Source organism: Emiliania huxleyi, assembly GCF_000372725.1.
Source record: "Emiliania huxleyi CCMP1516 unplaced genomic scaffold EMIHUscaffold_63, whole genome shotgun sequence".
Classification (NCBI taxonomy): Eukaryota; Haptophyta; order Isochrysidales; family Noelaerhabdaceae; genus Emiliania; species Emiliania huxleyi.
The window spans coordinates 338,395-352,117 of record NW_005197273.1 but is presented as its reverse complement, the minus strand read 5'-3'; the positions used below and the strand labels follow the sequence as shown (position 1 = coordinate 352,117).

General features: G+C 64.2%; 5 protein-coding genes across 5 annotated transcripts; 1 reads left to right on the top strand and 4 right to left on the bottom strand.

Annotated features, from left to right (window-relative positions):
• Positions 1-2,853: 2,853 nt before the first annotated feature.
• Positions 2,854-4,111, bottom strand: EMIHUDRAFT_214956 (hypothetical protein; the record flags this gene model as incomplete). Its single annotated transcript, XM_005763501.1, has 5 exons — positions 2,854-2,946; positions 3,095-3,242; positions 3,361-3,456; positions 3,623-3,811; positions 3,954-4,111. The coding sequence occupies 5 exons, from the start codon at positions 4,109-4,111 to the stop codon at positions 2,854-2,856; spliced, it is 684 nt and encodes a 227-aa protein (XP_005763558.1).
• A 500-nt stretch (positions 4,112-4,611) lies between these two features.
• EMIHUDRAFT_214955 (hypothetical protein) lies at positions 4,612-5,511 on the bottom strand (the record flags this gene model as incomplete). The annotated part of the gene is made up of 1 exon (XM_005763500.1): positions 4,612-5,511. One exon carries the CDS (start codon positions 5,509-5,511, stop codon positions 4,612-4,614), a length of 900 nt encoding a protein of 299 aa, XP_005763557.1.
• A 1,060-nt stretch (positions 5,512-6,571) lies between these two features.
• EMIHUDRAFT_67477 (hypothetical protein) lies at positions 6,572-6,880 on the bottom strand (the record flags this gene model as incomplete). The annotated part of the gene is made up of 1 exon (XM_005763499.1): positions 6,572-6,880. One exon carries the CDS (start codon positions 6,878-6,880, stop codon positions 6,572-6,574), a length of 309 nt encoding a protein of 102 aa, XP_005763556.1.
• A 326-nt stretch (positions 6,881-7,206) lies between these two features.
• On the top strand, positions 7,207-7,542 carry EMIHUDRAFT_311627 (hypothetical protein; the record flags this gene model as incomplete). The annotated part of the gene is made up of 1 exon (XM_005763498.1): positions 7,207-7,542. The coding sequence occupies one exon, from the start codon at positions 7,207-7,209 to the stop codon at positions 7,540-7,542; it is 336 nt and encodes a 111-aa protein (XP_005763555.1).
• A 123-nt stretch (positions 7,543-7,665) lies between these two features.
• Positions 7,666-8,495, bottom strand: EMIHUDRAFT_437691 (hypothetical protein; the record flags this gene model as incomplete). The annotated part of the gene is made up of 2 exons (XM_005763497.1): positions 7,666-8,294; positions 8,381-8,495. Coding segments are annotated over 2 exons (461 nt in total), but the record flags the coding sequence as incomplete, so codon positions are not given.
• Between the last annotated feature and the right edge of the window lie 5,228 nt (positions 8,496-13,723).

Below are 13,723 nucleotides of genomic sequence, written 5' to 3'. Positions count from 1 at the left end.
TGTTGCTCTCGACGCCACTCCAGAGTTGAGCAAGGTCGTCGCCCTCGAGCATCGCCTCGAGAGCCGCCCTCGGCGCGTCCGCGACGTAGGTATCGTCAAGGTAGGCGCAAATTAGGGCGGACGGGTTGCGCACCTGCATCTCGAGCAGGGTCCAATGATAGCCGACGGCGAAGAGGAAGGGCCCGAGAGGATCGCCCTGCGCGCAGCCCTCGGTCGACATGAAGGTGTCGCCCGAGCTGCACCGCGCCTCCGCGTTGAAGAGAAAGAGGCGGCGCTGCTCGCTATACCGATGAAAAGAATTTTGCAGCCGAATTTTCGATGAGGTGCCAAGCTGCTGGAAGAGCCGAGAGAGACACCAACCAGAGACACCAACCAGGCACGTGCGAAGCAGCTACCTCCGCTACGGCGCAACCTCACCAGTGCTCATCGATTCGTGCCATGCATGTCTGCGACAGCATCGTGCAGAACCGCAAATCGGCGTGGCCTCAGCGCAAGCCGGCGCGAGAGAAGCTGACGCGGATCGCGGCAGGCTGCCGACTACGGGACGTGACCCGCGGAAATCTGTCCACCAGTGGCGTCGCCGCGATGTCCGCGACGCCGTCCACCAATGGCGTCGCCGCGATGTCCGCGACGCCGTCCACAGACGACATATTCGACACCGACACGGCCGTGGACGACAGCATACGAGTCTGGCTGCAGCGCGCACAGCATCCGGGAGAAGGGCCCACCAAGTCGCGCTCGCGATCGCTAAGCGTCGACTCGTCCGTCTCCCTCGTCGACGCGCTCCTCGTCTCATGGTCGCTCGCAGAGGAGCAGCGAGCGGTGCGGAAGCTTCCCAGACGCCTCCGAGACGCTTCCGAGACACCCCTCGCTGACTCGGGCGCGCCTCTCTTCCCCCACCCGCCCACCCCCGCCCTCCCCGCCCGCAGGCGGCCCCCTGCTGCTTCCTGGTCACGCGGAGGCACCCCTGGCGCGGCGACTACGCGCGTCCGCTCCTCGCCTCTCCAGTCTTCCCGGACCTTGCCCCCCGTGAGCCTTCTCGGAACCTTCCCGCACAGGCGCGGCTGCTGCGTGTGAGCTCCACCTCCCTTTCCAGGTCCGACCCAAAGGACTGGACCTCCGCCACCAACATTTGGCTCGCCTCGGAACTGATCGGCGTCGAGGTCACCCGAGAGAGCGAGAGCCGGGACACAGCCGAAATATGGCAAAGTGTGGGGGGGACTTCCCCTTTTTTCCCGCCCTGGCCCCTCACCCCTCCCTTTCCCCGTCCTTTCCAGGTGGAGGGGGGCCTCGCCCTCCGGGCCGTGCTGCCGCCTTTTTGGGGAAACCCCCCCCCCCCCCCCCCCCGCGACGCGAGTCCCGCCAGAGCCGTCCCTCGGCCAACCCGTCCCGGAGCTCCGCCCCCCTGCAGGGGTCGGCCCGCGCCGGACGGTAGACTTCCGCATGCGCTGCCCCTCGGACAAGCGGCTGCTGCTCGAGGCGTGCGCGAGGGCGGGGCTCCACACCTGGCGGAGGGCGATGATCTAGGGAGGTGGCGGGGGTACCGCCCGCGCCGTTCGCTGCTGTCATTGCAGACCGGACAGCCCGCGCCCGCGCGAAGCGCCGCGCCAGTCCCCTGACCACACCCACCAGGGAACGAAGAGAGGACATAGAGAGAGAGAGAGATAGATGCGAGTACTTAGCTCTGGCGGTGTGACTGCGTGTACGTGTGTTTCTTGTGAAAGTAAACGCAAGCCCCCTGCCCTCCCACGGTGGGAGCCTCTTGGCCCCAGGCCGTGCCACGGTCGACTTAGCCGATGTAAGAGGCCCCCGCTGATCTTAGACCGCGCAAGCACCCCAGCGTGCCTAGGCACACTTAGACCCGCTAGGCGTCGAGGCTCAGAACTTAGACTACTACCCAACCAGTGGTGGGGCCGGGGGGCAAGGGGGGGCGACATATCGCCCTTTACAGGTTGCATGTGTGTAAGGTAATGTAAGGCACGGTAAATTTCTCCACACACACAAGTGGTGGGGCAAGGGGGGGCGACCCTCGCATCTCCACACCCGGACACGGGCAGGAGCCCCACGGCATTCAAAGTGCAAGCACACTGGCCCGGGTGTGATGTGATCGATACGGCGCTCCGCCCGAATTTTCCTCGCCTGCGGCGGGCGCCTACTAAAATCCGGATCGATCCTCCTCATGCCTCAGCAATCGCCGCCTCAGCATCCTCCCCTTCCGATTCTCGTTGCTGCTTCTTGAGCGCAATCTCTAGCCAAACATTTCTCACTAATAGCCTCAAGCTCAAACAAACGCATGTCAGAGAAGCCTGTGTGTGTATGCGCTGGTCCTCTTTGAACGATCCGCGCGTAGCATAGGACCTTGTTGGTAGCAGCCAACTTGTTGCGCTGCTTCGTTGCGATGAGCTGATTGGGACGCACGACAGACTTGGGCCACGTTTCCCAAGCTACAATTGTATGTCCCACGACACGCTGGCACGACCGGGTCGGACAAGCGTCGGCACCCGGCTGAGCTGCCGAATCCTCCCGGCTAATCCCCTGACCTGCCGCCTGAAACGGGACAACATTACACCACCTCACACACACTCCCCCCTCAGGGCTAAGCAGTGCGCAAGTCCACCCGAACTCTAGGCGAGGCATCGACCGCTCCTTTGGAATAGTGCCGTCAGTGGCTGCACTAGACGCCCATTAGATGGCGCGCGGCGCGGGCGGATGACTAGGGGAGAGAATGCCGAGAGACTAGCTCGCAGGTAGATGTGCTCAGCCAAGGGTAAGGGATGAGGGGAATGTGTCAGTGTGAGGGGTGCACCAACCGCAGAGCGTCGTGTTTTGCCTTTGAAAACTGAACAGTTTTTTTCAAGTCTGGGACTCGGCGAGGTGCACCACATCATCAAACTCGCCCACGAGATACGGGCTGACGTGCTCGAGGTCGCGCCGCGCAGGCAACACCTCGTCAAGTGTGGGACGCACCTGCACGCAACGTGGGAGGGGGCGGTGCGGGCGATTGTGCGCAATCGGGGCGTTCATTGGAGTGCTGTTCGCGCCGAAACGGGAGCGGTGTTCTTGCAAGCTACGGTCCTCGAGAGGCAACTCTCACCTGCACCGCCCCCGCGGCAAGCGCCTCCACTTCAGCAGCAAGCACAGATATTCGCGCCGCTAGCAGCCCCTTTTCGGAGAAGGGAGCTGGCCTCGCTGTGAGCGGGCAGCGGCGGCCGAAGAAGCGGAGCCCGTGCAGCGTGTGCGTCCTAACGAAATGCATGGCGCGTAAAGGGGCAACGTAGGCGGGGCGGTCATGTTGTAAGGTGGAGTGAATCTGGCGGCGCGTGTTTCGCATCTGCGCAATGCGTCCTCCAGAGTGGCGACGGCTGCGAGAGGCAGATGCGGAGTTGCGAGACGCGGCGCGGATCGAAGGATGCCGGGAAGGAGGCGGCATCGATGCAGTGCTCCGCCTGCACGCCACTAGCAGTGAGGCTCGATGTTTTGGCTCAGAGCCACTCGTGCTGCGCGTGAGCTTGGGAGCTGACACGTGCTTGGCAGTAATTATTGTGGAGCGCGTTAGTTAAGGCTGGGGCACGCGGGTGTGAAAGCTGTGCGGTCAGATAGTCATATTCATCTACATCTCGACATCTCAGCCAAATCGGATGCCTGAGCGTCATCCTCTGAGTGGAGGTCGGCCATCAGCTGGAGATGAGGAACCAATGTCTGCCACACGACCTCGCGCGGCGTGCGCTGCCCGTCCACCACGTCTGCGCCGCAAGCCGGCGCAACCTCGGGCCCTGTCTTGGCTGGCCGTGCGGCAAAGAGAATCGAGACGCTGGCGGCGGTGAGAGGGCGGCAGTGTGGTGAGAGGTGAACGAGGTGGCGGCGGCGAGATGATGCACAGCACTGCGGGATGGCCGTGGCGGTGGTGAGGTAGCCGTGGGAGCATGCGGCGGCAGGCTGGGAAAAGGGCTCACCTGGCGGTGTAGTAGTTTCTGAAGGTGATCGAGTGGAGGTCGGCGGCGGAGCCAGCGAAGCGGACGTCGATGTATGATTGCGTCGGCGCCGTCGCATGCGGCGACGGCGTTGTCGACGGCGTGAGCGTGACGCCGAGCTCCTGCAGAGCGCTCCTCATCTGCGTGTGCAGTGGCGCGCAAGAGCGCTGCTGACGGGCGCGTGTCGGTTACCTCGGCCGCACATATATTTGCTTTCGACCCCCCCGAGGTCTCGAGGGCGTACGGGGTTCCTTACTTGCTCTTTTCGTCCCCCACCCTAAGAAGCGCGATACACGCTCGGTGAGGGAGAGGACACCACGTGGTCCGGAGGCAGTGTTGTTGGGAGTTGTATCTTTCTGTTCTCGGCTCCACATACGAGTAGAGAAGGATCTATCTGCCCTCGGGGCTGATGTGGGTCAAGCACTAATAGCGTAGTCAGCAGCTTCGTTCACACACGCCACAGCACAAGTGACTGAGGGCCACGGCCAATGGGCAAGCCCATCGCTGTCAAAGCTGTGGCAGCTGCGCACAGTAGGCTGTGGATCATTCTGGATTCTGTGTAGAGCATGTGAGCTCCAGAAGAGCTGCACTCCACACTCCCGGAGTAGCGGACTGCGCTCTCAACCAGTGGACTCAAAGATCAGGCGGGCGACCGCAAACCAAACATGACAAACTTGGCCGCATGGCCCGGTCGCATCTTCGTCGCCTCTGCCACAACCGCCCGCTCCGCCGCGTCCATCCCGCAAAGGTAGTTGAGATCATCATAGCCCTGTTCGTCAAAGCCGTCGGCGTATTGCGATAGCCCAACTGAATGGAGGGCCTGCACTACCAGCTGCATGCCAATCGGATGCGGCTGGGACGACTCCGGCACCGACGCCGTCGGTGCTGGTGATGGCCCACCCTCGGGCGGCGGCCCCTCTGCAGCAGCGACGGTTGCGGGACGAATCGCACCGCCCCTGGCGCCCTTGCCGCCCGCCCATGCTTGGCGAATGGACTCCGCATATTCTCCAGCAGGGCCGTAGTAGATGCGGTAGACGGTGCCGCTCTTGCGCTGGCGGCTCTCTTCGACCCAACCTGGCGGCAATCGGGGATCCGGTGAGGGTGCCGTCGCACCGCCGCCATCGCGCTCGTAATCGATGCTGAGAGACAAGTCCCGCCGCCGAAAGAGGTGCACGCCCACGCCGTCAAGCTCGACCCGATAGAAGCCATTTGAGGAGGAGGCGACGCGGCCTCGCATCCCGTCATAAGTACTGCCCGGCTTCGCGACGATCACCGGCAACGGCCGAAAGCTCGGAAAGGGCGTCGAAACCGCCGAGGGCCCGGCGGCCGCGGAGCGCCGCTTCTTCGGTGGCCGCGCTTTGGGCGGCTCGGGTGAGCGCTTTGGGGCGCGGGGCGGGCCGGCTTCCTCTACCGCCTGTGCATGGGCAACCGCCGCCTCCACCGCACTGTCGAAGCAGCCAAGGTAGATTTTCGTTCCGCCAACCTGGTGCCGCGCCTGGAAGCGGCCTGGGGTCGGCTCGCGTTGCTGCGGCTGGATCATACTGTTCCAAAATCCATCCCCGCTCAACGCTGGCCGATACAGTTGTAGGGGCGATAGGTAAGTTGCACTGTGGGCTATAGGTTTTCACGTAACAAGTACACACAAAATGAACTCGGGGGCACGGGCTAACCTCGGAATGTTGGCAGGAGTTTGGCTGCTATAAACTCGTTGCGAGCATCTTTGAGCGCTGGATTGAGGGAGGCTGGCTTGAAACTTGTGCAGCCATGGGCGAAAAAGCTAGATGGCTGGGATTTTTTTCTCACCAGCTATCCGGGCAGCCCCCCTCTCGCGAGGCTGGGGCGACGAGTGCGGGAGCCATCTGCGCACGTGGCGGGGGTGGCGGGATGGCTGCTGTCGATTATCACCAGCCATGCTCCTGGCTGCAATCGCTGTGCTCCAGCCATAGCAGATGGCTGCAATGGCTGTGCCCCAGCCATCTTACCCAAAATGGCTGCGATATAGCCAGCTCAGCCATGAGGGCCCGCCCCGGGGCGGGCGGTATGGCTGCAGCAGCGAGCTTCCAGCCATCCCTAGTCAGGATGGCTGCCCGCTGTGTATCGCAGCCATCGGGCTGGAGGCTATGGCTGCACTGTAGCTAGCTCAGCCATCCCTAGGTAAGATGGCTGTGCAGGAACGTTCACAGCCATACTGCTGTCACATTCCGAGGTTAGCCTGCACTGTGGGAGAGAGATTTCTCTTCGCTTTCACTGTGGCGGCCTCAGTACTTACGACCATTCCTCTCCACCTCAAGGCTGCGCGACCCATCTCGTCCCAAAACTCTCCCCCCTGGTGCCTGTCGCTCTGACTAAAGCCGCGTAGGGGGGGTGGAGACGACGCGTGGACGGCTGGAGGAGGCCGGAGCGGTCGAGCGGACGGCTAAAATTAGCTCGTTGATACCTGCTTTTCGTTATGTTCCTTTGCGTTCAGCCAGAGCGCTGGGAGGGGGCGCACACAAAGAGATCAGAGCACGGGCACGTAAAAACAAAAAGGACAGCAGCCGCTCGTCCCGCACCATTGCCACTAACCCCCGCACCACGGCGCACAGGGGCCATCCCAGAGCTCAGAGCGTCCACGCGCACGCGTCGCACACCCTCACGGGCTCGACGATGCCAAAGTCGGGCAGGCACACCTCGTGCGCCGAGCAGGCGCCGCAGACGACGCGGCCGCACGCGCGGCAGTGGTGGCGCGCACACACCTCCTGCGCCGACGAGCGGCAGGTCGACTCCCACACGAAAGGCGCCGAGCACACGGCGCAAGCGGCGCCGTCACGGAAGGGTGCCCACGCGGGCGGAGTGCGCGGCGCGGAACGGCCGGCGCGGAGGCCACGCAGGGCGGCGAGGTACTCCCTGCCTCGGTGGTCGTTGATCATGTGCGGTGCGAGCGCGATGCTTGTCAGCGGCGGGAAGTCGGCGGCCACCCACGCGGCGGTGTACACGCCGTGGACGGGGTAGAGGTGCATCACGCGCCCCGGGATGCGCAGCGTGGGGCCGTGCCGCGCCGCGCCCTTGACTGCTGCGTCGGTGTGCCCCCTCCCCTCCCCCTCCTCCGCCCCCGGCCACTCCTCCGCCTCGAGTAACCAGTCGACACCGCTCTCCACCTCGTCGCCGTACTCCCCCTCGCCGTCCTCCTCGCCGCCCCCCTTGGCGCCCCCCTCGCCGCCCCCCTCACCGCCCACGCCCGCACCGTCTGCCTCAAATGCGTCCTCTCTCTCCGCCTCCGCCGCCTCCGCCGCCTCCGCCGCCGCCTCCGCCGCCGCCGCCGCCGCCTCCGCAACCGCCTCCGCCGCCGCCGCCGCCGCCGCCGCCGCCGGCTCCGCCGCCTCCGCCGCCGCCTCCCCCTCCGCCTCCTCCGCCTCCGCCTCCTCCTCCTCCGCCTCCGCCTCCTCCTCCTCCGCCGCCTCCGCCTCAGCCTCCTCCACCGCCTCCTCCAACGCCTCCAGCACCGCCACCTGCACCTCCCCAAGCCCCGCCTCGCCCTCGCCCCCCTCCGCCTCCCTCACCGCCACCGGCAGCGCCGCCGCCGCAGCCATGAATGGCTGCTGGGGAGGCGTCACGCCGTCGCCACACCCGCCGCCTCCCTCGTCGCCGCCCGCCGATCCCACTCCCTCCGCCTTCAACTCCGCCGCCGGCTCCGTCGCCGCCGCTGCCTGCGCCGCCGCCGCCTCCGCCGCCGCCTCCGCCTCCGCCGCCGCCGCCGCCTCCGCCGCCTCCGCCGCCGCCGCTGCCGCCTCCACCGCCTCCGCCGCCGCCCCAGCGGGTGGCGGAGGAGGCGGCGAAGGCTGCGAGCGAATGCGTGGCGCCCAGAGCGATTTTGCGCGGTCTAGGACGCTCTGCCAGTCCGCCTGCAGGTCCTCCTTCCAGTCGGTGAAGGCGGCGAGCTCGTCGAAGAGAGTGCTCACCTATCGGAGAGCCATTGCGAGGATAGCCGGCGATGTGGCTCAGCCGAGCGTGCAGCGCCGAAAAGAAAGCTCGCCGACTGCAGCGTCGCGCGCGGCACCGCGTCGTTGCGGTGCACGAGTGAGACGCTGCACGCGCGCAGCGACGCGAGCAGACGTTCCCCCGCGGCGCACCTGTGAACAGCGTCTCTTCACACCTCCAGCTGTGAACGGGCCCAACTTGCCTCGCCCGCGGCGCACGACGGCGTCGCGAAGCCGACGCAGCGGAGGGCGGGGAGGCGGGGGAGGAGGAGGGCGGCGAGGAGGGCGGCGACGCCCGCGCCGAGGGAATGGCCCGCCAGCACGATCTCGCAGCCGCAGATCTCGGAGAGGTGGAGGAGGCAGGGGCCTAACACGTTGCTTGCCGCTTCGTAGTCAGTCGGCTCATTCACATCTTGCAGAGGAGGAAGGGGGGGGGGGGGGGGGGGAGCGCGCCCAGCTCGCGCTGCAGCCAGCGCGCCGTCCGAGCCATGCCTGTTAAGCAACTCGTTCGTCCACTCTTCGGCTGCTCGTCGACAGTCCAGCGCGCCGAGGCGAGGGAACGCCCGCGTGCGCCCAGCCGCCGCAGAAGCGGGTGGCGTGCGCGCGTGAGTCGGTGACGATGTCGGAGAGGTCCTGAACACAAACAGCCAGCCAATCAGCGGCGAGACCGACCAGCGCGCGAGTCGGTGCCGGTGCCGGAGCAGAGAGCCTGCGTGCCGCGCACGACCAGCACGGCGCGGCGTCGGGCGCGGCACGCGAGGAAGGAGAAGGCGGGCCTGGCGCACTCGTCCTCACGCCGTGATGGGGGTATCACAGACGCGCGTGTGTGTGCGTGTGTGTGTGCGTGTGTGTGTGCGTGTGTGTGTGTGCGTGTGCGTGTGTGTGTGTGTGTGTGTGTGTGTGTGTGTGTGTGTGTGTGTGTGTGTGTGTGTGTGTGTGTGTGTGTGTGAGGGTGGGTGGGTGCGTGCGTGTGTACTGGTGAGGGGAAAGGTGGGGGGAAAGGTGGGGGGGGGGGGGAGCGAGCCTGTGGGCTCCGCGCGCGTGCGTGGCGCCCTGCAGCTCGGCGAAGAGCAGCTCGTACCCGTGCAGCCTCGCGTGCCGCTGCATGTCCACCTGTAGCCGAGGACTCCCACACTCAACCGGAGATCTAGCAGAGAGCCAGCCTCGCGCGCCGCTGCATGCTCCACCAGCGTCGTCTCGTACGCCACCCGCAAGGCCAGAGGCGCCCACTCGCCCAAATCTGCGACCTCGGCGTCCGTGGGCACGGCGCAGCCCGCATGCGCAGCCTCCTCGAACGTCGGGAAGGCGCCCCGCTCCTCGCGCCGCCGTGCCATCAGGTAGTAGAGAGCGCCGGTGAGCTCGTGCACCGGCTTGCGCGCGATCGCCTCGCCGCCGACCGCACGCAGCGTGATGAGCATCCGAACGAGGTCCTAATTAGTTATAACCAACTCATTATAGCTAATCATAGTTAATTAGGTGATGAGCCTCCGAACTAGGTCCTCGCGCAGCAGAACGCCCGCGAGGCCGAGCCGGCCGTACCTGGCCGCGGGGGGCGTGTCGAGGACATGTCATGGGCGGTGCCTAGGGAAGAGGCCCGCGAGGCCGAGCCGGCCGTACTTTCGCGCGTTGTCGAGTCCAACCACCTGAACAGTGGACAGTGCGTGCGGAGTCACCGACAAACTGCACTACGCTGCACTCTCGCGCGTCGCTGCCGAGCCAGACCGTCGCGTGCAGCTTGGCAGAGAGGGGAAGCCGCCGCGCCGCCGCCAGCGTCAGCTCGCCCGCCCGCCTCGCCTTCGACGCCACCGTGTCGTCGAGCACCTCGACGGACATGTCGGGGACGTGTCAGGGACGTGTCGGGGACGTGTCAGGGACGTGTCAGGGAGGACGTGTCGTGGACGTGTCACAGGGACGTGTCGTGGACGTGTCACAGGGACGTGTCGTGGACGTGTCGTCGAGCACCTCGACGTATGGCCGCAGCGAGCCCGCGCCGAACTCGACACATCGCACAAGCCGCGAGGCGAGCCTGCTCAACCGGTGAGCTAATCCTCTGCTCATGGCGAACGGGTCGACGCGGCGCACCAGCCGGGAGGCTTGGGGAGATATGGGGGGATATATGGGGAGATATGGCGAGCCTGTTCTCGTGCTCCTCCCTCGCCGAGATATGGGGGGATATGGGGAGATATGGGGAGACATGAGGAGACATGGGGGGATATGGGGAGATATGGCGAGCCTGTTCTCGTGCTCCTCCCTCGCGATCTGCCTCGCGCACCCCTCGCACACCCGCTGCCCCGCAGGGCCAACACCAGAGTACTTGTGCTGCAGAGGCGCGCGCCACTTTAGGTGGGCGGCGCAGAAGGCGCCGCCGCAGTGGCGGCAGTGGTGGCGGCGGCGGGAGATGCCGAACCGGCCGCCCTCCGCCGCAGCGGCCGCCTGGTTAACAGCCATCAACAATGGGTGATTAGCGACTATGGGTGATGGCCGCCCTCTGCCGCAGCGGCCGCCTCGTCTGGCGGCAGCTGCGACGCCGCGCGGACGCACGCGGAGCACGCCTGAGGAGTCGGCCACTGTATCAGCTACTTGTCGAGACTGCTCGCCGCGGACGCACGCACGCGGAGCACGCCTGACGATTGGCCACCGAACGAGTGATCAACCGCTGCTACTGCTCGCCGCGCACGCACGCGGAGCACGCCTCGGCGATGGAGTGAGGCGGCAGGCGCTAGGAAGTGTCTAGGAAGTGTCTAGGTAGTGTCTAGGAAAGAGCACGCCTCGGCGTTGGAGTGAGGCGGCAGGCGCTAGGAAGTGTCTAGGACGTGTCTAGGAAGTGTCTAGGAAAGAGCACGCCTCGGCGTTGGAGTGAGGCGGCAGGCGCTAGGAAGTGTCTAGGACGTGTCTAGGTAGTGTCTAGGAAAGAGCACGCCTCGGCGTTGGAGTGAGGCGGCAGGCGCTAGGAAGTGTCTAGGAAGTGTCTAGGAAGTGTCTAGGAAAGAGCACGCCTCGGCGTTGGAGTGAGGCGGCAGGCGCTAGGAAGTGTCTAGGAAGTGTCTAGGTAGTGTCTAGGAAAGAGCACGCCTCGGCGTTGGAGTGAGGCGGCAGGCGCTAGGAAGTGTCTAGGAAGTGTCTAGGTAGTGTCTAGGAAAGAGCACGCCTCGGCGTTGGAGTGAGGCGGCAGGCGCTAGGAAGTGTCTAGGAAGTGTCTAGGTAGTGTCTAGGAAAGAGCACGCCTCGGCGTTGGAGTGAGGCGGCAGGCGCTAGGAAGTGTCTAGGAAGTGTCTAGGTAGTGTCTAGGAAAGAGCACGCCTCGGCGTTGGAGTGAGGCGGCAGGCGCTAGGAAGTGTCTAGGAAGTGTCTAGGTAGTGTCTAGGAAAGAGCACGCCTCGGCGTTGGAGTGAGGCGGCAGGCGCTAGGAAGTGTCTAGGAAGTGTCTAGGTAGTGTCTAGGAAAGAGCACGCCTCGGCGTTGGAGTGAGGCGGCAGGCGCTAGGAAGTGTCTAGGAAGTGTCTAGGTAGTGTCTAGGAAAGAGCACGCCTCGGCGTTGGAGTGAGGCGGCAGGCGCTAGGAAGTGTCTAGGAAGTGTCTAGGTAGTGTCTAGGAAAGAGCACGCCTCGGCGTTGGAGTGAGGCGGCAGGCGCTAGGAAGTGTCTAGGAAGTGTCTAGGTAGTGTCTAGGAAAGAGCACGCCTCGGCGTTGGAGTGAGGCGGCAGGCGCTAGGAAGTGTCTAGGAAGTGTCTAGGAAGTGTCTAGGAAAGAGCACGCCTCGGCGTTGGAGTGAGGCGGCAGGCGCTAGGAAGTGTCTAGGAAGTGTCTAGGTAGTGTCTAGGAAAGAGCACGCCTCGGCGTTGGAGTGAGGCGGCAGGCGCTAGGAAGTGTCTAGGAAGTGTCTAGGTAGTGTCTAGGAAAGAGCACGCCTCGGCGTTGGAGTGAGGCGGCAGGCGCTAGGAAGTGTCTAGGAAGTGTCTAGGTAGTGTCTAGGAAAGAGCACGCCTCGGCGTTGGAGTGAGGCGGCAGGCGCTAGGAAGTGTCTAGGAAGTGTCTAGGTAGTGTCTAGGAAAGAGCACGCCTCGGCGTTGGAGTGAGGCGGCAGGCGCTAGGAAGTGTCTAGGACGTGTCTAGGAAGTGTCTAGGAAAGAGCACGCCTCGGCGTTGGAGTGAGGCGGCAGGCGCTAGGAAGTGTCTAGGAAGTGTCTAGGAAGTGTCTAGGTAGTGTCTAGGAAAGAGCACGCCTCGGCGTTGGAGTGAGGCGGCAGGCGCTAGGAAGTGTCTAGGAAGTGTCTAGGTAGTGTCTAGGAAAGAGCACGCCTCGGCGTTGGAGTGAGGCGGCAGGCGCTAGGAAGTGTCTAGGAAGTGTCTAGGTAGTGTCTAGGAAAGAGCACGCCTCGGCGTTGGAGTGAGGCGGCAGGCGCTAGGAAGTGTCTAGGAAGTGTCTAGGTAGTGTCTAGGAAAGAGCACGCCTCGGCGTTGGAGTGAGGCGGCAGGCGCTAGGAAGTGTCTAGGAAGTGTCTAGGTAGTGTCTAGGAAAGAGCACGCCTCGGCGTTGGAGTGAGGCGGCAGGCGCTAGGAAGTGTCTAGGAAGTGTCTAGGTAGTGTCTAGGAAAGAGCACGCCTCGGCGTTGGAGTGAGGCGGCAGGCGCTAGGAAGTGTCTAGGAAGTGTCTAGGAAGTGTCTAGGTAGTGTCTAGGAAAGAGCACGCCTCGGCGTTGGAGTGAGGCGGCAGGCGCTAGGAAGTGTCTAGGAAGTGTCTAGGTAGTGTCTAGGAAAGAGCACGCCTCGGCGTTGGAGTGAGGCGGCAGGCGCTAGGAAGTGTCTAGGAAGTGTCTAGGTAGTGTCTAGGAAAGAGCACGCCTCGGCGTTGGAGTGAGGCGGCAGGCGCTAGGAAGTGTCTAGGAAGTGTCTAGGTAGTGTCTAGGAAAGAGCACGCCTCGGCGTTGGAGTGAGGCGGCAGGCGCTAGGAAGTGTCTAGGAAGTGTCTAGGTAGTGTCTAGGAAAGAGCACGCCTCGGCGTTGGAGTGAGGCGGCAGGCGCTAGGAAGTGTCTAGGAAGTGTCTAGGTAGTGTCTAGGAAAGAGCACGCCTCGGCGTTGGAGTGAGGCGGCAGGCGCTAGGAAGTGTCTAGGAAGTGTCTAGGTAGTGTCTAGGAAAGAGCACGCCTCGGCGTTGGAGTGAGGCGGCAGGCGCTAGGAAGTGTCTAGGTAGTGTCTAGGAAAGAGCACGCCTCGGCGTTGGAGTGAGGCGGCAGGCGCTAGGAAGTGTCTAGGTAGTGTCTAGGTAGTGTCTAGGAAAGAGCACGCCTCGGCGTTGGAGTTAGGCGGCAGGCGCACGGAAGTGTCTAGGAAGTGTCTAGGTAGTGTCTAGGAAAGAGCACGCCTCGGCGTTGGAGTGAGGCGGCAGGCGCTAGGAAGTGTCTAGGAAGTGTCTAGGTAGTGTCTAGGTAGTGTCTAGGAAAGAGCACGCCTCGGCCTTGGAGTGAGGCGGCAGGCACTAGGAAGTGTCTAGGAAGTGTCTAGGAAGTGTCTAGGAAGTGTCTAGGAAAGAGCACGCCTCGGCGTTGGAGTGAGGCGGCAGGCGCTAGGAAGTGTCTAGGAAGTGTCTAGGTAGTGGCTAGGAAAGGGCACGCCTCGGCGTTGGAGTGAGGCGGCAGGCGCTAGGAAGTGTCTAGGAAGTGTCTAGGTAGTGGCTAGGAAAGAGCACGCCTTGGCGTTGGAGTGAGACGGCAGGCGCTAGGAAGTGTCTAGGAAGTGTCTAGGTAGTGGCTAGGAAAGGGCACGCCTCGGCGGTGGAGGGAGGCGGCAGCGACTAG